Below are 25,956 nucleotides of genomic sequence, written 5' to 3'. Positions count from 1 at the left end.
GCCCGGCTAAGTTTTTGTATTTTTAGTAGAGATGGGGTTTCACCATGTTAGCCAGGATGGTCTCGATCTCCTGGCCTTGTGATCTGCCCGCCTCAGCCTCCCAAAGTGCTGGATTACAGGCGTGAGCCACCGTACCCGGCCAAGAAATTTCTAATTAAGATAGAATTTGCATACACTAAAATTCACCATTATTTAGTGTATAATTCTGCAAGTTTTGACAAATGCATATAATTGTGTAAGCACTATCAAAATATAGGACAGTTTTTCTCCAAATCTGTGGCCTGCCTTTTTATGTTTTAAGAATGTCTTTTGAAGACTAGAAGTTATTAATATTGATGAAATACAACTTATCAGTTTTTTCTTTTATGGATCATGCTTTTGGTGTTATACCTAACAAATCTTTGCCTAAAGCAGGGACACAGATTTCATCTATGTTTTTTTCTATAAGTTTTATAGCTTTAGGTTTTATTTATTTATTCATTTAGAGACAAAGTCTCATTCTGTCACCCAGAATGGAGTATAGTGGCCCCATCATGGCTTGCTGCAGCCTCAACTTCCCCAGTTCAAGTGATCCTCTTGCCTCAGCCTCCTGAGTAGCTGGGACTACAGGTGTGTGCCACCACATCTGGCTAATTTTTGTATTTTATGTAGAGATGGGGTCCCACTGTGTTGCCCAGGCTAGTCTCAAACTCCTGGGCTCAAGTGATCCTCTAGCCTCAGCCTCCCAGAGTGCTGGGATTATAGGTATGACCTGCCGCACCTGGCCAGCTTTAGATTTATGTTTCAGTCTGTGATCCATTTAATTTTTACAAAGAATGCAAAGTTGTGGGCCGGGCACAGTGGCTCATGCCTGTAATCCCAGCACTTTGGGAGGCTGAGGTGGGCAGATCTTTTGAGGTCAGGAGATCGAGACCAGCTTGGCTAACACAGTGAAACCCATCTCTACTAAACATACAAAAAAAAAAAAAAAAAGCCGGACATGGTGACATGTGCCTGTAGTCCCAGCTACTCAGGAGGCTGAGGCAGGAGAATTGCTCCCAGGAGGCGGAGGTTGCAGTCAGCCAAGATCGCCTGCCACTGCACTCCAGCCTGGGCGACAGAGGCAGACTCTGTCTTAAAAAAAAAAAAAAATGCAAAGTTGTAGATTGAGGTTCATTTGTTTTTGGATGAATATCCAGTTGTTCCAGAACCATTTGTCAAAGAAACTGTCCTTTCTCCATCCTTCATACTTCTGTCAAACATGAATTGACCATATATATATGGGCCTTTTTCTGGAACCGGTATTCTGTTTCATTGATCTCTATGTCTGTCTGTCTGCTGATTCCAAACTGTCTTGGTGACTGTAGCTTTATATTAAGTCTTGAACTCAGGTAGTTTGAGTCAAAATACATTATTTTTCAAAATTGTTTTGGCTAGTCTATTTCCTTTGCTTTTCCATATAAATCTTAGATTTAGCTTATTGATTTCTACAAAAAAAGTCCTCAGAGATTTTGATTGGAATCATGTTGAACCTGTAGATCTGTTTGGGGAGAATTGAGATTATAACAATATTGAGTCTTCTAATCCGAGAAAGTGGTACTTAGATTAGAAGACTCAGTATTGTTATGAGTCTTTACTTGAGTCTTTGATTTCTTTCGTGTCTTGTAGTTTTCAGCATGCAGATCCTGCACATATTTTGTCAGATTTATACCTAAGTGTGTGTTTGTTACTATTGTAAATCATCATTTAAATTTAATTTTTAAATACATGTTTCATCTTGGAATAATTTTAGATTTACAGAAAAGTTACAAAGATAGTACAGACAGTTCTTGTATACTCTTACCCAGTTTCAGTTTCCCCCAGCATTATCCTTTTACTGTGGTTCATTTGTTAAAACTAAGATAACAGTACATTACTGGTAACTAAACTTCAGATATTATTCAGATTTCACCAGTTTTCCCATTCATGTTTTGCTGTTTCATGATGTAAATTGTGATTTAAAATTTTTACCTTCTATTTGTTCATTCCTAGTCTATAAAAATTTTTGATTTTTGCATCTGGTTCTACCTTGCCAAACTCATTAATTCTAAGTTTTTTTTTTTTGTAGAATTTTGGAGATTTTCTACGTAGATAATTTTGTTGTCTGCAAATAGAGTTTTATTTATTTATTTCTATTCTTTATGCCTTTTATTTCTTTTTCTAGCCTATTGCACTGGCTAGGACTGCCAGTACAGTGTTGAACAGGATTGGTGTTAACAGACATCCTTGCTTTGTTTCCGATCTTAGAAAAAAACATTTAGTCTTTAGAAAGCAATCAGCCTTTCACCATTAAGTGTGAAGTTAGCTATTAGCTTTTAATATATTCTCCATATAAAGGCATAATATTTGCTATTCCTAGTGTGCTGAGGGTTTTTGTCAGGAATGGAGTTAGAATTTGCTCAGAAGTATTTTATGTATCTATTTAGATGGCCATATAGTTTGTCTTTAGTTTGATAATATGGTTAATTAAGTTTATTTATTTTTTCTGTTTTGTTTTTGAGACAAGGTCTCACTCTGTTGCCCAGGCTGGAGTGCAGTGGTGTGATCTTGGCTCACTGTAACCTCCATCTCCAGGCTCAAGCAATCCTCCTGCCTCAGCCTCCCGAGAAGCTGGGACTACAGCCATGTACCACTATACCCAGCTAATTTTTGTATTTTTTTGTGGATACAGGATTTGGCCATGTTGCCCATGCTGGTCTTGAACTTTTGGGCTTAAGCAGTCTGCCTGCCTCAGCCTCCCAAAGTTGTAGGATTACAGAATTGAGTCACCATGCCTGGCCCCAAGTTGATTGATTTTTGAATGTTAAATAATCTTTGCAGTCCTTAGGAAAACTACACTTGGTCAGTATGTACTGATGTATGTTAAGAATTTTTGCATTTGGATTCGTAAGGGATATTGGTTTGTACTTTTATTAGGATATCTTTGTCTGGTTTTGGTGTCAGGATATTGGTCACATAAAATGATTTGGAAAGTCTTCCCTTCTCTTCTGATGTAAGAGTTTCTATAGAATTGGTATTATTTCTTCTGTAGATGTTTGGTAGAATTCACCAGTGAATCCTTTTTTTTTTTCTTTTTCTTGATGGGAAGGCTTTTTAACAACAAATTCAATTTACTTGATAGATAAAGGGCTATTCAAGTTTTCTATTTCTTCTGGAGTGAGCTTTAGTAGTTTTTGTCTTTCAGGGAATTCGCCCATTTCATGTATCTATAGAATTTATAGGAATGAAGTTGTACCAAATTCTTTGTTACTCTTTTGATGTCTCTAGGGTCTGTGGTGATGGTTCTCTTTTATTACTGATATTGATAATTTGTGATTTCTTTCTTTCTTTCTTTTTTTTTTTTTTTTTGAGACGGAGTCTGGCTTTGTCGCCCAGGCTGGAGTGCAGTGGCCGGATCTCAGCTCACTGCAAGCTCCGCCCCCCAGGTTCACGCCATTCTCCTGCCTCAGCTTCCTGAGTAGCTGGGACTACAGGCACCCGCCACCACACCCGGCTAATTTTTTGCATTTTTTAGTAGAGACGAGGTTTCACCTGTTAGCCAGGATGGTCTCGATCTCCTGACCTCGTGATCTGCCCGTCTCGGTCTCCCAAAGTGCAGGGATTACAGGCTTCAGCCACCGCGCCCGGCCGATTTCTTTCTTTTTTAATCTCCTTAATGATCCTAGTCAGAAATTTATTAGTTTTGTTGGTCTTCTCAAAGAACCAGCTTTTGATTTCATTGATTTTTTTTCCCAATTTTTTCTATTTATCAATTGTTATTACTCCTAATCTTCTGTTAACTTTGTATTTAATTTGCTCCACTTTTACTGATTGTCTGAAGATGGAAACTGAGGTTATTGATTTTGAGATCTTGTTTTTTCTTTCTTTCTTTCTTTCTTTTTTTCTTTTTCTTTTTTTTTTGATACGTAGTCTCCCTCTGTTGCCCAGGCTGGAGTGCAGTGGCCTGATCTCGGTTCACTGCAAGCTCCGCCTCTTGGGTTCCCGCCATTCTTCTTCCTCCGCCTCCCCAGCAACTGGGACTATAGGCACACGTCGCCACCCCGGCTAATTTTTGTATTTTTAGTAGAGACGGGGTTTCACCGTGTTAGCCAGGACAGTCTCGATCTCCTGACCTTGTAATCCACCCACCTCGGCCTCCCAAAGTGCTGGGATTACGGGCATGAGCCACCGCTCCCGGCCTTGTTCTTTTCTAGTATGGGCATTTAGCATTATAAATGTAAATCTAAGTATTGCTTTAACTATACCTTAGAAATGTTTCTATGTTGTATTTTCATTTCTATTCAGTTCAAAAGGTTTTAATTTCCCTTTTGATTTTTTTTTAACTCAAGAGTTACTTAGAAGTTGCTATTTAATTTTAAAATATTTAGGAGTTTTCCAACTATCTTATTGATTGCTAATTTAATTCTAGTATTTTCAATTCTGTTTTCCAATTCTAGTGTTTTTCAAGTCTACTCTATCCTGCTTACTATTATTGAGAAAGGGGTATTGAAATCTCTGACTATAATTTTGGATTTGTCTGTTTCTCCTTGGAAGGTCAATGAATTTTGATTTATGTTACTTTAGGTTTTTTTTGTCATTTTGCAGATTTATTAATAAAAATGAAAATGTATAATCAGATACCAAAAACACATCAAGTATGAATAATAATAATTTTTTTTTGAAACTTTCACTCTTGTTGCCCAGTCTGGAGTGCAATGGTGCCATCTTGGCTCAATGCAACCTCCACCTCTTGGGTTCAAGCAATTCTCCTGCCTCAGCCTCCCGAGTAGCTGGGATTACAGGCATGCGCCACCATGCTTCGCAATTTTGTTTTTAGTAGAGATCAGGTTTCTCCATGTTGGTCAGGCTGGTCTCAAACTCCCGACCTCAGTTGATCTGCCCGCCTTGGCCCCCCAAAGTGCTGGGATTACAGGCGTGAGCCACTGCACCTGGCAAGTATGAATAATTATATATTAACTCTCAAATATGTAAATGTCTATGCTGATGGAAGAAACAAAAGGAAACAGAGTTTCTAAGAATTGATTTTTATTAATACATAATGTTTGTACTTATTTATTATATACATGTGATATTTTGATACATGCATAGAATGTGTAATGGTAAAATCAGGGTATTTAGGATATCTATCGCTTTGAACATTTGTCATTTCTTTGTACTAGGGACATTTCAAATCCTCTAGCTATTTTTAAATATACTGTATATTGTTACCTGTAGTCACCCTACTATGCTATCAAACACTAGAACTTATTCCTTCTCTCTAACTGTATGTTTGTACTTATTAACCTACCTTTCTTCATCCTCCCACAACTCCACGTCCTTCCCAGCCTCTGGTAATGATCATTGTATTCACTACCTCCATGAGATCAACTTTTTAAGTTCCCAAAAGAGTGAGAACATACAGTATTTGTCTTTTTGTGCCTGACTTATTTCACTGAACATGATGACCACCAGTACCATACATACTGCCTGTAGTCCCAGCTACTCAGGAGGCTGAGGCAGGAGAATGGCGTGAACCTGGGGGGCGGAGCTTGCAGTGAGCTGAGATCCGGCCACTGCACTCTTTTTATGGCTGAAGAGTATTGTATTGTATATATAAGCTCATTTTCTTTATCCGTTTGTCCATTGATGGACACTTAGAGTGGTTCTGTATCTTTGCAATTGTGCATAGTCCTGCAATAAACATAGAGGTGCAGGTATCCCTTTGATATACTGATTTCCTTTCTTTGGATAACTACCAGGTGGTGGAATTGCTGGATCATATGGTTACCACAATATTTTAATTTTTTGAGAAATCTCCATATTGTTTTTTATGGCCTGTACTAATTTATGTTCCCACCAACAGTGTGTAAGAGTGCCCTTTGTCTTTGCCACCTTCTTTATTTTTTTTCTTTTTGATAATAGCCCTTCTAACAGGGGTAAGATAACATCTCACTGTGCTGTTGATTTACATTTCCCTGATTATTAGTGATATTGAACATTTTTTCATATACCTGTTGGCTATTTGTATGTCTTCTATTGAGAAATAGAAGGGGTTTGGTTTGTTCTTCGTTTTCTAGTTCCTTGAGGTGTTTAGTTATTTATTTGAAATCTTTTCTGCTTTTGATGTAGATGTTTATTGGTATAAGCTTCCCTCTCAGCATTCCTCTTGTTGTATCACATAGGTTTTAGTATGTGTTTTTTCATTTCATTTGTTTCAAAAAATTTTTTTCTTAATTTCTTCATTGACCAGTGGTCATTCAGGACCATGTTGTTAAAATAATTTCCATGTATTTTTACAGTTTCAAACATTTCTCTTATTACTGATTTCTATTTTTTTTTCCATTTTGGTCAGAAAAGATACTTAATGTGATTTAGATTTTTACAAATCTGTTTAGACTTGTTTTGTGGCCTAACATCTAGTCTATCCTGGAGAATGTTTTATGTGCCGATGGGAAGAGTGTGTATTCTGTAATTGTTGGATGTAAATGTTCTGTATATGTCTGTTAGGTCCATTTGGTCTTTGTTTTCTTTTAGCACTTTGAAAGAAAAGTTTTTCTTTCACGCCATCCTCTCCTATCGTGTAAGATTTCTACTGAGAAATCCACTGTTAGTCTGACTGGTTTCTCTTATACGTGACTTGATGCTTTTCTCTTGTTTTTGGAATCCTCTGTCTTTGACTTTTGGCAGTTTGACTATAAAGTGCCTTGGAAAAGACCTTTTTGGGTTGAATCTATTTGGGGATCTTTGAGCTTCCACTCTCTGGATGTCTGAATCCCTTGTAAGACTTGGGAAGTTTTCGGCGATAATTTTATTAAATAGGTTTTCTATGCTTTTCCCCACCTCTTCTTCTGGAATATCCAAAATTCGAGTACTTGGTCACTTAATGGTTTCCAAAATGTCATGTAGGGTTTCTTTATTCCCTCCCTCCTCCCTCCCTCCTTTCCTTCCCCTCCCTCCCTCCCTTTCTTCCCTCCCTCCTTCTCTCTCTCTTTCCCTCCCCTCCCTTGCTCCCTCCTTCCTTCCCTGCCTGCCTGCCTTCTTTCTTTTTTGAGATGGAATCTTGCTCTGTCACCCAGGCTGGAGTGCAGTGGTGCAATCTCAGCTCACGCAACCTCCACCTTCCAGGTTCAAGCAATTCTCCTGCCTCAGCCTCCCAAGTAGCTGTGGTTATAGACATGTACTACCACGCATGGCTAATTTTTGTATTTTTAGTAGAGACGGGGTTTCATCATGTTGGCCAAGGTGGTCTCGAACTCCTGACCTCAAATGATCCATCCACCTTGGCCTCCCAAGGTGCTGGGTGTGAGCCACCATGCCCTCCCTCCCTCTGCCTGCCTGCCTGCCTGCCTGCCTGCCTGCCTGCCTGCCTGCCTTCCTTCCTTCCTTCCTTCCTTCCTTCCTTCCTTCCTTCCTTCCTTCCTTCTCTTCCTTTCTCTTCCTTTCTCTTCCTTTCTCTTCCTTTCTCTTCCTTTCTCTTCCTTTCTCTTTCTTTCTCCCCTCCCCTCCTTCTGTTTCTTTCACCTTACTGGGTTACTTCAAATGACTTGTCTTCAGGTTCTGAAATAATATCTCCATATTGAATTATCTCATTCAGATTCTGAACTGTTTTTCTGATTTCTTTGTATTATTTATCTGTGCTCTCTTGTATCTCACTGGGTGGGTGTATTTAATATTGTTATTTTAATTTATTTGTAGGCATTTCACACATTTCTTTTGCATTGGAATCTCTTGCTGGAGAATTGTTATATTACTTTGAAGTTGTCATGTTTCCTTGCTTTTTCATGTTTTTTGTGTCCTTATGTTGATATCTGCACATCTGCTATAACAGTTGCTTTTATTTTTTGGGTTGGCTTTCTTAGGGGAAGATTTTTTTTTTTTTCTTGTATCTATAGAGTTGGTTGGGTGGGGCGCTTTAGTTTTTATTTTGGGTTCATGTAGTAGTATAGTCTCCCTGGGATTTCTTTGACTGTAATCAGTGTCAGTGGTGTCTATGATTTTGTCAGTGGTTTAGGCTGTGGTTGTTAGCACAGGCTGCAGTGAGGCTTTGCTGGGAATGGGGATATCAGGCAGGCCAATCCTCAGGCCCCAGTGGTGGTGATGGCAGGCCGATTGTTCCTGTCCTTGGACCCCTGGCCAGTGTACACAGGCACTGGTGTTAGCATGTCTAGGAAGGCCAGTTTTTAGGTCTCTAGGTGGCTTGCTTGGGTATTGGCAGTGTTAGCAGTGTGCTGGGCAGGTGGGTGGAACCCTGGAGCCCTGGGCAGCATGTGTGGTGTCAGTGATGGCAGTAGTGTTAGGGGGCCAATCTTTGGTCTCCCAGGTGACATGCACTGGTGCTAGCAGTGACAGCAGTAGGATGGGTAGGTCAGTCTATAGGTCCCCAAGTGGCACATGTGGGTAGGCATTGGTGCTGGTAGTGGTGCCAGGTGATGTTGGCCTGTCCCCAGGCTCCTTGATGATGTACACAGGTGCAGGTTGTGGTGGGTGCCTGTGTTCTTAATGCCGTTGTAAAGCCACATACTCCATATTTTGTTCTATCTCTGAAATATTTTTTTTGGCAAAGGAAAAATAAACTTGTCACATTTCAGCCATTGTTGTTTTGAAGATTCCATCTTTCATAATTGAAGCTAACCCTAACTGATTCCATATGGGAGAGGAGAGAAAGGGAAGAAGCAGCCAGCTGTGTATCTGAGTCACTTATTAGTCAAGGATGGTATTTTCATGTACCTCACCCATGCCTTTAACATCTCAAGTTATTTCAACAACATATTGCAATTTGAGAAGCACATTTGTATATATTATCTCATTGGATTCTTTCAGCATCTATTAGGTGGTGAGGACAGGGAATATTGTCCCATTTTAGAGGTGAGAAAACTAAACCTAGAGTGATGCAGTGATCACAGTAAACACTCAACAAGTTAGTGAGAAAGGTAGGAAGAAGCTCTATTTTTCTGCCCCAAATCCACTGTATTATCTTTGATTATAAACAGTTTTTTAAAAATCCATTTCTCTTTGGTAAAATTTTCTGTAGAATGATGGGATAAGATACATTAAGGGGAGTTACACTAGATCCTGATTATTTTATTTGTCTTTCAGCCAAAGGGTGAATCATGTTTAAGAAGGTCAACAGGATTGAGCGCAAGAGGAATAAGACAGGAAAACGAAAAAAACTTAATCCATGGATTCCACGCATCTTCAACCACCAATGCTATGTCACCTTCCTTACTGGCTGCTATAGTTGCCTTTGGAAATTCAGACAATGGAAAAAAACTAAAGTTGGATTTTGTTGCTGCACTTGGGTACAAACTGATGAGGAACTGGACCACGTTTTCTCAGATGTGGGGAACATAGGCTGACCGCTGGCCCCATAAGGGCTCTTTACGGTCTCCAGGACTGGGGATGCTAGGGCTCCATTTCTTCCATAAAAGTATTGCACCAATATTAAACTTACTGAAACACATACTTGCTTTCTTCATTTCTTTCCTTCACTTCATTTTTCACTTTTTTTCTTTATTTTTCCTTACTACCTCTTTTATGTTTATTCATTAATTCACTTTTGCATTTATTCATTCAGTGAATCTTGAAGAAAAAGTGATGTTTGGGTGCAATTAGATATTTTTGGTTAGGGATTACGGGGATGCCTGAATTGTAATTTGCTCTCCTCTGTGAATTTCTCTTCTCGGGAGAAAAAAACAGCCAGTGAGAAACAAGGTGCTCCTTTATAATTGGTCAAGCTAGTGGTGATTTTCCCTAAGGAAGAGCTATAGTAAGACTGAGTGGTGGCATATGGACTAGCCTCTTTTAGGGCCTCTATTTGTAAGCCATATGTTGGAACCCTTTGGTGAGCTACATGGTATAAGTGATTAAATTATCAGCACACTGAAATGAGAACAGAAGAGCAAAATCATGTACCTTTGCTTATTTGTGAACATGGCCCAACTGGGGTCCCAGAATCAGACATATTGGATAATTAATTTCTTTTTTTTTTTTTTGAGACCGAGTCTCGCTGTGTCTCCCAGGCTGGAGTGCAGTGGCGTGATCTCGGCTCACTGCAAGCTCCGCCTCCCGGGTTCATGCCATTCTCCCGCCTCAGCCTCCCGAGTAGCTGAGACTACAGGCGCCCGCCACCACGCCCGGCTAGTTTTTTGTATTTTTAGTAGAGACGGGGTTTCACCGTGTTAGCCAGGATAGTCTCGATCTCCTGACCTCGTGATCCACCCGCCTCGGCCTCCCAAAGTGCTGGGATTACAGGCTTGAGCCACCGCGCCCGGCCTGGATAATTAATTTCTTATACTTGAGGTGGGGAACACAAGGAAAAGGGTAGGAAATGGGAGGTTTCCCTGGAGTAGGCAGGAATGTTCTTCTGTCCCCACTGTATCTTTCCTGCCCAGATATTTGGCTTCTATGCGAGTCACTGGGGATAATACAAGTGCTTCAGGCATGCTTCCTGCTCTCAAGGAATTCAGTCTACTGTGGGGAAAGATAAGTACACACACACAATCTCAATATAGTGAGAGAAGTGCTGTAACTGCATGTGCATGTGCACAGGCACATACCAAGGGGAGGGCCATCTTTTAGAAGGTGAAGGGTGATTAAGAATTGGATAGGTAGAGAATTGGGGATGGTGGAAGAATTGGTATTGGAGGAGGAGTCAAAGGGCATAGTGAGTTTGGAGATTGATATAAGGTTTATTTTAGATGAAGGAGAGGATATGAAAGAAGAAGTGAGGGGAAAAGAAGCTAGAGGGGGAGATGGGTCCAATGTTGTGTGGTTTTAAGAATTTGACCTCTGCCATTGGGAATAAAGAATCCCCAAAGACTTTAAGCTGATGAAGTAGTCTGAGCTGTGGTTTGGAATGATTATTTGATTGTGTGGAGGACGTATTGAAAGGGACAAAACTAACACAGGGAGACTTCTTTGCCTTCAGAGAAAGCAGTACCTCCTCCATAATGATAACCTCCATTTTGGCTTTGAGCTTATACAGATCTGGGTTCTAGTCCTGCCCCTGCTACTTCTTAGCTGTGGATCTTGAATCAATTATTTTACCTCTCTGAGCTTTCTTCTGCAAAAATGAGATTGATGCCTAACTCCTATGGCTCTAATGAGAAATAAATCAAATGAAAGTAGCTTGTGAAATCCTTAGCATTTTACTAGAACAAAATAGCTACTTAAAAAAAATTATTCTTTAACTCTGATTCCCCCTTTCTTCTCCAATGGGATAGATTGATGACTCAATGAACTAATTAATGATGCATGAATCAATAAATTAATTACTGAACAAAACATCTGGTAGCTGGAGAGGCAGATGAATTCAAGAGATGATTGTTAAAAGCCAGCTATGTTCAAGAAACTATACTATGTATTGGTAATACAGAGATGTTCCTTTTCCTCAAAGAAGAAACAGTGTAGCATCAGATAAAACATAAATGCATAATTCCAGTTCAGTGTAAGAAAGGTTGTAAATAGGCATATACAGGATTTGGTAGGGGTAAAAAGAGAGTGGTCACTCCAGCCTCAGGAGAGTAATGCATGGCAGTGCAACTTATACCTGAGGTGGGGAACGCAAGGAAAGGTAGTTTGGCAAGTGTGTACAGAAACTGCTGAGGTAATAAGGATAAATGGAGCTAAGTTCGATTTCTTTTTTCTCTTCCCAGAAAGAGCAATTATTTTGCCCGTGCCTGGTAATTTCATTTGTCTTGTCTGTGATGTTGCTGTTCCTGTGGATAGAAACATCCAACGAATACTTTAACTTTGACTGGTGAGTTTCACTTTTTGTAGTTTCATTTGTGTAAGGGCATTTTGGTCTGATAACCACCTGGATTCTACCTCAGGCTGAAAAGATCTGGTGATATAGTAGGGAAGGAAGACAAAACTGGGCTTTCCACAGCTTGTGGGTGAGAGGCCTGCCTCTGGGGCAGGGGTAGGATGCTTAGCACCCTAACTTGTTATACTTTCTTCCACTGTGCTCAGTCTCAGACTAAATCTGGCTCAGTGGGAAGCTTTCATGCTTCCGATATCCACAGTCCTTCTACTCAGATAATGATTCCCTGGTATCTTTTCTTTAGTCTCTTTGAGTTACTGATGCCGACACTAGTTGGTTTTCATGATCTCTATCCCTGAACCCTGCCTTCTCTGCTGCTCCTATACCCTCTTCCTCTCCCTACTGTTCTTAGGAGGCTTCCTAGGATTCTGCACACAGTGACACGTATCCCTTCCCAGCACTCTTTCATGGCTAAACTCCTACTCTGGAATGTCCCCAGCCCTTCTAGTTTTTCTGGCTTGATGTCTGCTAACCTTACTGCAAATCTTGTTATTTGGTATATGGGGAAGAAGGATCTGTTTGGATATGGGGCTTTTAAAAATGGAATACAGTTGTTTTTTTTTTTTTTATATATAGAAGTAAAACATGGTTTGTTATTTTATGTGTAAAATGTAAAAAGTTAGAAATATAGTATCTGCCTAGTCCCATTCTTGAGAGATAATCACTTGATATATTTTTCTATGCTGATTTTTCTATTATGTTCATGTTGTATACATCATTTTGCTTTTTCTTTTCACTTAAAATAACAAACATTTAAACAAAATTTTTAAACTCCTAATGAACATCACTTAAAATGGTTTAAAAATATTTCATGATAGATGCTATAATACACTTAGCCATTTTTAATTGTTAGGCATTATATGTGTGTCCAATTTTCTCGTTTTTATAAACTAGTAATGCAGAGAAATCTTTGTATTCTGACTAATGTTCCTAGAATAGATTCCCATAAATGGCATTATTGAGTCAAGAAGAATAAACGTTGTTAAAATTCATTATGCCCCCAAATTAGCCAGGCATAGTGGTGTGTGCCTGTAGTCCCAGCTACTTAGAAGGCTGAGGTGGGAGGATCCCTTGGGCCTGGGAGGCAGAGGTTGCAGTGAGCCAAGACTGTGCTACTGCATTCCAGCTTGGGTGACAGAGCCAGACCCTGACTCAAAAAAAAACAAACAAAAAAAAAACAATTCATTATATCTATTGCCAAAGTACTTTCTCAAAAGGTTATAGCAATTTCTATTTAAAACAGAGGTATATGACAGGATTAAATATTCTAACATTGCATATTTTTTCTTGATGAAATTTTTTTGTTTTATTTTTGGTTTTTTTTTTGTTTTTTTTGAGACGGAGTCTCGCTCTGTCGCCCAGGCTGGAGTGCAGTGGCCGGATCTCAGCTCACTGCAAGCTCCACCTCCCGAGTTTACGCCATTCTCCTGCCTCAGCCTCCCGAGTAGCTGGGACTACAGGCGCCGGCCACCTCGCCCGGGTAGTTTTTTGTATTTTTTTAGTAGAGACGGCGTTTCACCGTGTTCGCCAGGATGGTCTCGATCTCCTGACCTCGTGATCCGCCCGTCTCAGCCTCCCAAAGTGCTGGGATTACAGGCTTGAGCCACCGCGCCCGGCAATTTTTTTGTTTTAATTTGAATCATTTAGTTTCAGAACAAGTTTATTTAACTAATTTATTTTAAAATTTATTTTCCTTTGCTTACTTATTCATTGGGGGTTTTCAGTTAGCCTTCTCACTGGTTCATCTGCAGTTTCATTTGTGGGCCAGTTCTGAATTATTTCACAGAAATTGTATTTCAATTTAAAATATAAATGCTATGGTATAATTTATTCATATTTATAAATTTTAAAATTCCAGCTCTGAGATCCATAGTTGACAAGGTTTATGCAAAGTCTAATATCCAAATCTTTCTGCCTCTCTCCCCATCCCTTGAGTGGTATCAAAGTTCTGGGGCTTACCACAAGATAGCAAAAATAGCGTGGTGGTGGTAAGAAGAAACTCTGGTCATCAAAATGACACTGGTCACTCTGGTCATTATTACTTTCATTAGACAGTGCCTCAGTCAAGCATTGGTCCCTAGCCACTTTTTGGAATTGCTCTTCCAGGCATTTTATAGAAATATTCCTCACAACAGGCTTTTGCATTGACCACAAGCACAGCTTGGAACCCTCACCATTGTTCCCAAGACTGAGATGCTTACTGGCTAGCTTCCGTGATCTTCCTTGCAACCATCCCCGATTTGTGAATTTCGTCTGCCAGGATGCAGTGTTGTAAATCAGGCACAAGTCTGAGTACCAATGAAGTCTTCAATCCTAGTGCAAAGTTGCAGCATAGTCTTTCATTTTCTTCATATGTTTTTAACTTGAAGACTATTTCATATAATAACTAATATAGCTGTACTAGCTTTGCATGGTTTATCTTTTCCATCCTTTATTTTTTTAACCTTTCTATAGCTCATGTTTTGGAAGTTTCTCTTAAAAATAGCATGTGGTTGGGTTTCTCAAATCCAGTTTGGCAGTATTTGTCTTTATGTTCCAAATAAAAAATAGCTCTGTACTAATATATCACTAATATATTTTATTTGAGCTTACATCCATATTCTTCCTAATGCTGTTGTCCTATCAGTTCTGTGGGTTTTGTTTTGTTTTTGAGGCAAGGTCTCACTCTGTTGCCCAGGCTGGAGTGCAGTGGTGTGATCTTGGCTTATTGCAGCCTCTGCCTCCCAAGCTTGACTGATCCTCCCACTTCAGCCTCCCAAGTAGCTAGGACTACAGGTGCAAACCACCACACCTAGCTAATTTTTTTTTTTTTTTCATGGAGACAGGGTTTTGCCATGTTGCCCAGGCTGGTCTCAAACTCCTGAACTCAAGTGATCTGCCCGCCTCGACCTCCCAAATTGCTGGGATTGCAGGTGTGAACTACTGTACTGTGTTCTTTTTTCCTCTTTTCTTGCCTAAGTTTTTTTTTTTTTTTTTTTTTTTTTTTTTTTGAGACGGAGTCTCGCTGTGTCGCCCGGGCTGGAGTGCAGTGGCTGGATCTCAGCTCACTGCAAGCTCCGCCTCCCGGGTTTACGCCATTCTCCTGCCTCAGCCTCCCGAGTAGCTGGGACTACAGGCGCCCGCCACCTCGCCCAGCTAGTTTTTTGTATTTTTTAGTAGAGACGGGGTTTCACCGTGTTAGCCAGGATGGTCTCGATCTCCTGACCTCGTGATCCACTTGTCTTGGCCTCCCAAAGTGCTGGGATTACAGGCTTGAGCCACCGCGCCCGGCCTATATTAAGTATTTTTTATTACTTTATTTTTCCCTCTATTAACTTGGAAGGAATACCCATATTTTCTCTCCTACTGACTCTTGCTGTCTTTTTTGTACCTGCCCTGGAAATTGCAACATGTAATCTTGACTCACCAAAGTCTTATATTAGTATTTTAACCTTTTCCTGGATAATACGAGGATCTTGAAACACCTTAACTTCATTTACCTCCTTCTGAGTTATAAGCCATTCTCATCATATATTTTAATCCTACATACTTTTCCAACCACAGATGACATTATTGTTTTGTGTAGTTAATATTCTTTTACATTTACCTATGTATTTACTTTTTTATTACTCTTCATTTTATCATGCACCTCTGATCTTTCATCTAGAATCTTTTTTTCCCTGTATAAAAAATAACCCCTAGGTGTCCCATAGAAGGTGACTGTTAGGAAGAGAAGGGGCCTGAGCTGTGTACGCCATCAAGCCAGTACCTAGGGAGAGCAGACTAATAATGTCTGTTCACACATTTAGATGCTTCAGAGCTAGGATTCATTCCCCCACAAATCACAAACTGGAAAAGTTTGTGCTTTCTCCTAGGATATAACCCTGGAAGGTTCCAAATCAAAGTGTATGGTGTTTACAAGGTTACCTTCTCCCCTGTAGCCCTGTGAAGTTTATAAGAGCTTCCTGTACCTCAGCCAATTCTAGAGAAAAATTACCCCAAATGCTACACTATCTCTGGATTTCCTTCCTTGTTTGGATCTTGGCTCCATAGTTCTTCAGTGTCTGGTAGATGTCTGATGCTTTCATTTAGATTTTTCAGAACATTTTGTCTAGCTTTTCTAGTTGTTCCCCTTAGCTAGAAAGAGCAGAATTTTTTGGTAGGGTAACTGTAACTTCTCTCTTTTCCCCTCTGTGCGTGTTGTTTCTCCATTTGTCACTATGCAAGGGTTCCTAGGGCCTCCACCATCAATGTGTCTTTTTTTCTCATCTAGAGTTACTGTCAGCTGACAGTTGGTGATGCTGATATAAAACATTGCAATATGTATTGGGGAAAAGTGCAAGAAAACTGCATCTTACAGCTGTGAGAAAGCAGAGAAAGGGTCCTTGAAAGTTTCTTTAAACATTCTGTTATAATGATAACAGAAAATATGGATTTTACATGAGTAGGTTGCATTGACTAGGCTGCCCCAATAAGCTGTCTTGGTTGAGTGAGTAGGCCTACATCCAAAATGGAGGTGTGATTATGCTGCTAGCGGGATGTAACACAATAGTCCAGAGCACAGAGAAAACTGCTTAAAAATGCTAAGTCAGAAGAAGCCTAACTTGGACACATTCATGTAGAGTAGGCCTACTGCATACTCATCAGCATTGTATATTCCCAGCTTAAAGAAGTGATGGCCAAGAAAAGAGACTTCCTTTTTCAATTCCCACTGATGTTCAGGCAGTCACATAAGCAAACTCCTTCTTACTCTTTTCACTCCCTTTTTTCACACCACTACCACCACCAACAGTAAGTACAGTTACTTACTGGGATGGGAAGAAGTAGAAGGAGAGAGAGGAAAAGCCAAATCACGGTTCTTCTTTTGCCTATAATCCATAGCTGGGGGATGGGAACTTCACCTGAGTTTGGTGAGAGGGCTTTGAAGTAAACCAAACTAATAGTAATATTTACGTGTGATCGGACATCCAAAAGAAAACCTTTTAGGTTGAAAGAGATTAAAATAAAATATCCATGTGACCAGTAAAATGATTAGAAGAAAGAGGAGTACCATGAAATGACAAACATTGTTTTCTTTGTTACTTGGAGAGCAAAGTCAGTATCTCGATTTGGTTAAACTCATTAATTCTTTGACTATATCTAGAGTGCTATTAAGGCCCGATTTCATGTTCTTTTCATTTCAAAAATTTTTTTTCAAGATCTCTGTTTGATTGTTTTGATAACATCAAAAAATTGTGCTTGGATTAAAATACCCTATTCTTGTTTCATGGATGTGAATCATTTCTTTACATTATGGAAGATCTTAAATATATTTATTTTGTGGCTCTTTTCTGATTGTTTTATTAATTATGTTTTCTTGGGTCCAAGTTTTTCTATTTGTTGGCTTCATAGGGTTCATTTGTTGACATCCCTTACATGTTTTCTGATTCCTGATTGCGATCTCATCTTCTACAGAGCACTCTTCCCAGTGTCTTGATCTGGGATACCTTTTGTTAGTAAGGCTGTTTGCCTGTTTGTTTCTTCCTAGTTTATCTCACAGCCCTTGTCCAAGAGAATTTCCTTTGTAATTCTTATTAATGTAGTTTTTTGTTCACTAGCCTGTAGTTTACATCTTTTTTGTTTTGTTTTGTTTTGTTTTTTTTGAGGTGGAGTCTCGCTCAGGGTCCCAGGCTGGAGGGCAGTGACGCAATCTCAGCTCACTGCAAGCTCCGCCTCCAGGGTTCCCGCCATTCTCCTGCCTCAACCTCCCGAGTAGCTGGGACTACAGGCGCCGCCACCACGCCCGGCTAATTTTTTTGTATTTTTAGTAGAGACGGGGTTTCAGCATGGTCTCGATCTCCTGACCTTGTGATCCGCCCGCCTCGGCCTCCCAAAGTGCTGGGATTACAGGCGTGAGCCACCACGCCCGGCCGAGTTTACATCTTAAAAAATATAATTTCTACAGGTTTTGTACAGAGAGGAAGAAATTTCTGTTTTCTTGACACGAAGATTCAAATTTATTTGATGTTTAATACCTAGACCAAGTATAACATTGTTTCTCCTAACAAATCATTAGCAATTTTCTCTCATATGCTACATTAGGAACAGAAAAATTGGTTTTTTTTTTTAATATGGTGGCTGTGATTGCAATGATGTCCAAAAATGTATATGCATGTGGACAAGGAGCCTGCCAAAGTGTAAAGTATTAGTTTTGTTCAGGCAGTAAACTTATGGGATATATTGTTTCTCTTCTGGTATTCCCAAATTTCTGTATTATATTATTTTTTAAAAGAGGACATAATTTTTAAATATGTATTCTAAATAACTTACATTCCTGCTGTGTTTACAAACCCCATGAGCATCCCCAATTGCCTACAGAACACAACTTTAAAACTCCTCATATAAGTATCCGCAAAAACTGCTGTTCACACACTGCTTCTCTTTTTATCTCCCTACATTTTCTTATGCCTTATCTAGTCTGGTTTTGTCCCCATCCTTGACACAGAATCTACTGGTTTCTGCAGTATTTTAAGAACTGAAACACATTTTTTTTTCAGGGTCATTTTTCTAGGAACAGGATACTGGTTTTACTGGTCTATTTTTATTCTGAGTTTAGCTGGGATCCTGACTGCCTACTCTTCATTGCTGTTGGTGAGTAATGCTTCTCATTTCTTCCACTCCCTTCCTGAGTAGCCTGATGAGGTGTTCCTGCCTGTGGTATAGTATCCAGTTGGTACTGGGGGCTCTCAGAACCCAAGTTCATTCTTGTCTTAGTAGTGTTGGGGTTTACATTAGCTAGTTGAATTTTAGGCACAAGGAATAGGATGTGGAAGGAAAGCCTATTCTGTTAGAGGATGTGTCTTGCCAGTTGGGCCCTTTGAAAGTATAACAGAACATCCTTTTTCTATTTCCTTGTTTTATACCCTATCCTATGGTTCCCTCAATATTGTCATTTTAGATACCCATAGCTTCACATCAGCAGTATCTTTACTCATCTCATGTCCCATCTTCTGAAAATCAGTCTTTCTGGGCCTTATAAAAATTTACTAGTTTGTTAAACTTGTTCTAATGTACAAATGCTAGTCACCTAGCCCAGATGCAAAGTACATTTTAGCAAAAGCCTTTTGGCAATAGTGTGGCCTTGTTTCTGTTGCCTAACATACTAGTGTCTCTTAGTGTGAGAAATTTATGCCAGGTAAGAGAAAAGTCTATGGAAATGGGAGGATAACTTTAGATAGAGTTTTGCAGTGCCCATTTATACATAGGGCAGATAACTTTCTCTGATTTCACCATTCCTTTCTCTATTGAATTCTTGTCTGATACAGAAGAACCTAGCCCCCAAATTTGTTGCTATTTGCATGAACTTTTTCTTTCAAAAAAGCTTATTAATCATTATATGAGCAGAACATTGTGAGAAGTGCTGAGTATACGGAGATCAATAAAAACTAAGCAATTTCTGTTTTCATGCAGTGCATTTCATGGAGGTAGGTGTGAGATATAAGTTACAACTATTCCTTGTCACTGGAGTGGGATCTTAAAGGAGTGTTAGATTTGGACATATAGATATGGTAATGAGGAAGAACGTTGTGGGCTGAGGGAGCTTCATGACTAAGCAAGACAGAAAAATATAGGATATCTTGTTGAGAAGGAAAGGTCAGTTCTGTTAGTATGTAGGGCATAATGAAGAATAATGGGGGGCCGGGTGCGGTGGCTTCTGCCTGTAATCCCAGCACTTTGGGAGGCCAAGGGGGGGTGGATCACGAGGTCAGGAGATCGAGACCAACCTGACTAAACCTGGTGAAACCCCGTCTCTACTAAAAATATATTTTAAAAAATTAGCCGAGCGTGGTGGCGGGCGCTTGTAGTCCCAGCTACTCAGGAGGCTGAGGTGGGAAAATGGCGTGAACCTGGGAGGCGGAGTTGCAGTCAGCCGAGATCGAGCCACACTGCACTCCAGCCTGGGCGACACAGCAAGACTCCGTCTCAAAAAAAAAAAACAACAAAAAAAACAAAAAAACAGAATAATGGGGAAACATGGCTGAAAAGATAGGTTTGTGAGATTTTGGAAGGCCTGGAAAGAAAGGCTAAGACATTTGATATAAATCAGTTTTCTATTTTAGGAAAATAATTCTCAATGTTTTGGTTTGGAGGGTGGCTATAGGCAGACCAATTAGAAACTTTTTTTTTTTTTTTTTTTTTTTTTTTTTGAGACGGAGTCTTGCTCTGTCGCCCAGGCTGGAGTGCAGTGGCCGGATCTCGGCTCACTGCAAGCTCTGCCTCCCGGGTTCTCGCCATTCTCCTGCCTCAGCCTCCCGAGTAGCTGGGACTACAGGCACCTGCCACCTCGCCCGGCTAGTTTTTTGTATTTTTTAGTAGAGACGGGGTTTCACCGTGTTAGCCAGGATGATCTCGATCTTCTGACCTCGTGATCCGCCCGTCTCGGCCTCCCAAAGTGCTGGGATTACAGGCTTGAGCCACCGCGCCTGGCCTAGAAACTTTTTTTTTTTTTACAGGAGGAAAATGTAGATGAAGGATGTGCTCTGGGCCAAACTCTGACCACTGAATTGTGCCACTTTTATGCACAATAAACATGAAATGGTAGAGTTAGGTTCTAAGAGGGGAATGAATTCTAGTGTCCAATAAAGCAATATATTTTAACAAACTTTCTACTCTACCCTACCTCTTTTTGAATACATACAATGACAACAATAGTGAAAAAGAAGGGGTACCTGGATTCTATTTCTAGTTCTATCTTTAGGTTACTATGTAACCTTGGTCAAGGCATGTAACTCTTCTGACCTCAGTTTCATTTTTTTTTCAAATGAGAATGATAACAATATTTAATGGTATAATATAGGGCTAAGTAAAGAACAAATGAAATATCCATGAAATAATTTTGATAAAGAGGTAAGTGCCTTACATATCAAATTATCATTAATATCCCAGGCATCTGAGGACTCCAGTTTTCAATTTCTATCTTTACACTGACTTGGTGACTGGCTAGATTTAGATTAAAATCCGAGATTTATTGAATCTATACCAGTGTTAACAACAGTGGTTTGACAGTAGTAACAACAGCCCTGTTGTCCTTGGACAACAAGAGTCCTTGGAAGGGCTGCCTCCTGAACTTAATCTTCTCTTACAAGTGAGTCTGAGTAACACCAGGAATAAGGTTCCTCACAGGGAAAAGAAATGGGCAGGAGCTCAGGAAGAGTATCAGTGTGGTAATTGTTATGAAATCTTCGAGGAGATAACACAGAATTCTTCCTGAGGTTGCAGATGGAAGTTATAAACAGGAGGCAAGATTTGAACTGGCTTTGAAGAGTCAGTGGCATCGGGAGAGGGAGCTTTTTCAGGCAAACAGCATGGAAAACTCCCAGAGGCTAAATAAAGTACAGGTATAGCAAGAAGTGAGTGTACTACTGGACTGTGAACAGAGTTTGGAGCTATAGGAACAGTGCTTTGGATGGCAACTTGGCGATTTCAAAATAACTCTCTTTTTCTTTGCTTTTGCAGTTACTTGGATTGTTGTTGCTTTGGGAAGGGATTGAACTATACCTGCACTTGTGTCATAAGGTAGGACATCTGAGTCCACATTGGAAACCTTAGACCTGGACTGAACCTTAGGCCAGGCCTAAACATGCTCCTTGGTGTACTCAGTTTTGCATATGGGTTACCCTCTCTGTTACTGTTCTCCTTGGAGAGAAGAGATTTACTTACATCATTTTAACTGAAATAATTAAATATCTCACGTTGCAACTGATTTATGGAAGGAGCTGAACTGGAGCTGAACCCAAACTCTTATTCTCACTGCTTCCTATTAAACTCAATCTGTGACCCTGTTCTTCCCATTCCGGTAAAATCTTAGGCACTCATTCCATTAATTTCCCAGTACTTTTTAGTCACAGAAATACTCTCATTTCAGTGATTAAAATTTTCAGTTCATTGTAATAACCTAAGTTCCAACTTTATTAACCTTAAAATGTTTCCCCTCCTCTATCTGGGCCTGATCCAAGCCTGAAGCCCATAGCAGCAGAGAGGGCATGGTGGTCCTTTTACCTCTTTTCCGCCTGAGTGGGGTCCAGGGGAAGAGGAGATGGAGAAAAGAGCACAGTCTCACAAGGAGAGGGGAGAAGGGAATCAGGGGTTGATTTCTAGGTAAATGTACAGTTGCCTCTTTTCCCGTGAACTTTTTCTATGTGTGTTTTCAGAAGCCCTACTGAGAACCTTGACTGTAACTCTCTTGGTGGAGTCAATGCCTGTCTTCCTGCAGTGCCCTGAAATTTCTTTTCTGAAGTCCTTTTGACCCTCTCTTGAGTTTGGATATCTTTAAAATAACACCAGCATGATTTCTTTCACAGGGTCTATATCTGGTCCCCAGAGGACTGTCAGCTTGGCCCCACCATCTACAGGCATGCAGCATAGTTCCGATACAGCATCCTTGTTTTGTTCTCCCATGGGCTTGAACAGCTCCAGTGACAGCCTCTTGCTTTTTTATAGACTTTTTTGGGCATGTTTTAAAAAAATTGATACCAGTAATTGGACATATTTGTGGGATCCATGTGATAATTTTGATATATGCCTACAATGTATAATGCTCAAATCAGGGTACTTAGGATATCCATCATCTCAAGCATTTATCATTTCTTCATGTTAGGAACATTTCAACTCTTCTAGCTGTTTTGAAACTATTTTTTGAACTATTTTGAAGCTATTTATATTATAAATTATTGCTAACGGTAGTCACCTTACTGTACTATCAAATGTTAGAACTTATTCTTTCTATCTAATGGTATGTTCTCATTAACCAACCCCACTTCATTTCTCCCACTCTGACCCACCTTTCCCAGCCCTTGGTAACTATCATTCTACTTCTCTACTTTTTAACTCCCAAATATGAGTGGGAACATCAGGCATAGTGTTGATACAATTCCTTGTATTTCCCCAAATCCAGAAACATTTCAGACTCTTGAGTGGTCCCTTTAAGTCTTGAATTAGTCCATTTGCATTGCTAATAAAGGAATACCTGAGACTGGGTAATTTATAAAGAAAAGAGGTGTATTTTGGCTCATGGTTCTGCAGGCTGTAAAGGAAGCATAGCACTGGCATCTGGTCCTGGTGAGGGCCTCAGGAAGCATACAGTCGTGGTGGAAGGCAAGCAGGGAGCCAGCATATCACATTGCAAGAGAGGGAGCAAGAGAGAGGAGGAGGAGGTGCCAGGTCCTTTTAAACAACCAGATCTCATGTAAACTCACAGGATGAGAACCCACTCATTACTGCAAGGATAGCACCAAGCCATTCATGAGGGAGCTGTCCCCATGATCCAAACACCTCCCTCTATGCCCACCTCCAGTATTGGTGGTCACATTTCAACATGAGATTTGGAGGGAACACAGGTCCAAGCCATATCAATATCCTCTTACTCAAATGAGAAGTATGAACTGGAAATATAAATTTAGAGTTATTAGAATAGATGGAGCTTGAAGTCATGAGATTTTCTAGGGAAAGAATATAGATTTGAAAACTGAACAAATAGGACTTATTGACATCAACATTTATTTTGGATTTGGGACACCATGATAAATTAATACCAAGAATCCCTAGGACTGAAAACATTCTGATTACCATTCCAGGTTTGTGTCTCTTATAAAAACTATGCTTATGTTGCCTGTGCCAGTTAAGTACTGCTACTTGGCCTCTGCCACGGCAGAAGCGCATCATCCCCTTTGAAATCAGGAAGACTGTTTGGCAGCATCTCTCACCTTTTTTCAGGCATACAGGATGGCCACCACAGTGCTTTTCAAGGATGCTGATGCTTTCCTCACCAGTGTCTTCTGGGACCTCCCAAAGAACTCAATATAGGGAGTAGGTTAGCTCATAGGTGATAACCGTTCTAGCACTTTTTCTTAATCTTTTATTATTTCTTCTATATTATACCAAGAAATTACTGGCATCCCAATTTCATTGAGCATAGGCTACCAGTGAGCCTGGGCTTCAGATAACCAAACAATTAGAACCTCTTGGAACTGCTTAATACCTGGATTCTAGGATATGAAATCCAGAATCTCTGGTAAGTGCACCCATATCAATAAATTTAGTCCGATCTAAAATTCTGTTCTCTTTTCCTTGTTCTCTTTCCCTTAGAATTCATTCCCACACATATTCTACAGGATTTTTGCCAATATTAGTCAGGAAAATCTTCTTTTCTAAGCCTTCATCTTCTGAGGCATTCTGGGATCTAGTTCACAGATTCTGAAGGCAATGAAAAGTTCAGGGGGATTATTAAGAGTTGGCATTCCTTTGGAACTTAACTACCTTGGTTGAATCTGCAGGTCTTCAAACCAGGAATGACCAGGCTTATCAGACTTGTAAGGAGAGACTGATTTTATTGGTAAGGGAGATTTTATGGGGCTCGGAGTTTCAGTTTTATTGTACTCAGAATAAATTTAGGAAGAAAAGCGTTAGCACCAGGGGGTTCTAGAACCCCCCTCCCCTTCCCGTTCTACCTACAGCTGCCCAGAGAGAAGCGAATGGCATCAACCCAAACTCCTTGTAAACATGCTAATTACCTGACTTCCTGGTAGACACACAAAAGGTATTTGTCATCTCCTTATCTGCAAAAATTTCTACCAGGATATACCTAGATCTATCTAGGTTGGTTTTATTGTAAACAAACCTGGAATATATAGGTTCGTGTGGTAGAAGACATGACTGGCTAGAGTTATATAATTAATGGAGTATAAAATAATGATGCTCCATAACCAAAATGACTCCTGTGAAGCAACATTTCTTCATATTTTGCTCAAAACACACCTTACATTTTAAGTCCAAAAACAATGTATACTAATACAGGAGAGGAAAGACCCTATATGAGTAGCTGCATTTGACATAATCATATCTGCTCGAATTTTTTTTTTTCGAGACGAAAGTCTAGCTCTTTCGCCCAGGCCAGACTGCAGTGGCACTATCTCAGCTCACTGCAAGCTCCGCCTCCTGGGTTCACGCCATTCTCCTGCCTCAGCCTCCCGAGTAGATGGGACTACAGGCGCCCACCACCACGCCTGGCTAATTTTTTTGTATTTTTTTTAGTAGAGACGGGGTTTCACCGTGTTAGCCAGGATGGTCTCGATCTCCTGACCTCGTGATCTGCCTGCCTCGGTCTCCCAAAGTGCTGGGATTACAGGCATAAGCCACCGCGCCCTGGCTTTTTCTTTTCTTTTTTGTTTTTTTTGGCAGAGTCTTACTCTGTTGCCCAGGCTGGAGTGCAGAGTGGCGCGATCTCAGCTCACTGCAACCTCTGCCTTCCGGGTTCAAGTGATTCTCCCACCTCAGCCTCCCAAGTAGCTGGAACTACAGTTGTGCGCAACCACACCTGGCTAATTTTTGTATTTTTTGGTAGAGATGGGGTTTTACCGTATTGGCCACGCTTATCTCGAACTCCTGGCCTCAGGTGATCCACCCGCCTCAGCCTCCCAAAGGGCTGGGATCATAGGCGTGAGCCGCCGCTCCCAGCCAACCACTGGAAAGTCTTTTATCTGTTCCCTGTGATTGTCTGTATCCTTTAAATCCATAGTGAAGTTTGGTGTTGGGTAAGATCTGCGATCCTTATGAGTCTGGCAATTCAACTTTTGTGTTGTGATGCATTTAGTTTTTCCTAATAGGTTGTTTAAAATTTTTTCATCTATGTATGTGTTTTCTGTTCTTTTAATAATGTCCTTGTTAAATTTAGGTCTAATGTTTTGTTGCACTCATAAAGTATTCTCTCTTTTTCTATTATCTGAAAGAGTTTGTTAAAGATTGGAAATATTTCTTCCTTAAATGTTTGGTAGAATTTATCATTGACGTCAGCAAAGGGTTGTTTTGTGAGAGACTTAATTATGGATTTAATTATTTTGGATGTAGAGATTATGGAAAGGAGAGAGCTAAATACTGTCCAGAGGGCAGCACAGATGTAGGAAAACTCTACATTTGAAAGGGAGGAAGTTAGGAAAGTTAGGTCTTCTTGGTCTCAACGTTTTTTCTCTATGAAGTATACAGTGTTCTGGCAGGCAGATTTTTTCATCTGTTTAACAAATACTTATTGGATGCTTACTATGTGCCAGACATTCTGCAGGACACTGAGGATGTAATCATAAGCAATACCAATATTATCCTTGACTTCATGAAGCTTATAGTCTGTT

General features: G+C 40.1%; 1 protein-coding gene across 2 annotated transcripts in view; it reads left to right on the top strand.

The window, feature by feature from the left end:
* Positions 1-25,956, top strand: part of LOC105468795 (glycerophosphodiester phosphodiesterase domain containing 4) — an 85,699-nt gene that overhangs the window by 5,676 nt on the left and 54,067 nt on the right. For both annotated transcript variants that reach the window (XM_011719164.2, XM_011719163.2), the window contains exons 2-5: positions 9,094-9,296; positions 11,652-11,755; positions 18,334-18,427; positions 21,293-21,352. In XM_011719164.2, the coding sequence (XP_011717466.2) occupies positions 9,108-9,296; positions 11,652-11,755; positions 18,334-18,427; positions 21,293-21,352 (447 nt within the window). In that variant the 5' untranslated portion in view covers positions 9,094-9,107. The remainder of the gene's footprint in view (positions 1-9,093; positions 9,297-11,651; positions 11,756-18,333; positions 18,428-21,292; positions 21,353-25,956) is intronic.

The sequence above is a fragment of the Macaca nemestrina genome, chromosome 12 (assembly GCF_043159975.1).
Source record: "Macaca nemestrina isolate mMacNem1 chromosome 12, mMacNem.hap1, whole genome shotgun sequence".
In the NCBI taxonomy this organism is placed as follows: Eukaryota; Metazoa; Chordata; class Mammalia; order Primates; family Cercopithecidae; genus Macaca; species Macaca nemestrina.
Note: the sequence above shows the minus strand (reverse complement) of the source record. Positions and strands in the feature narration are given on the sequence as shown.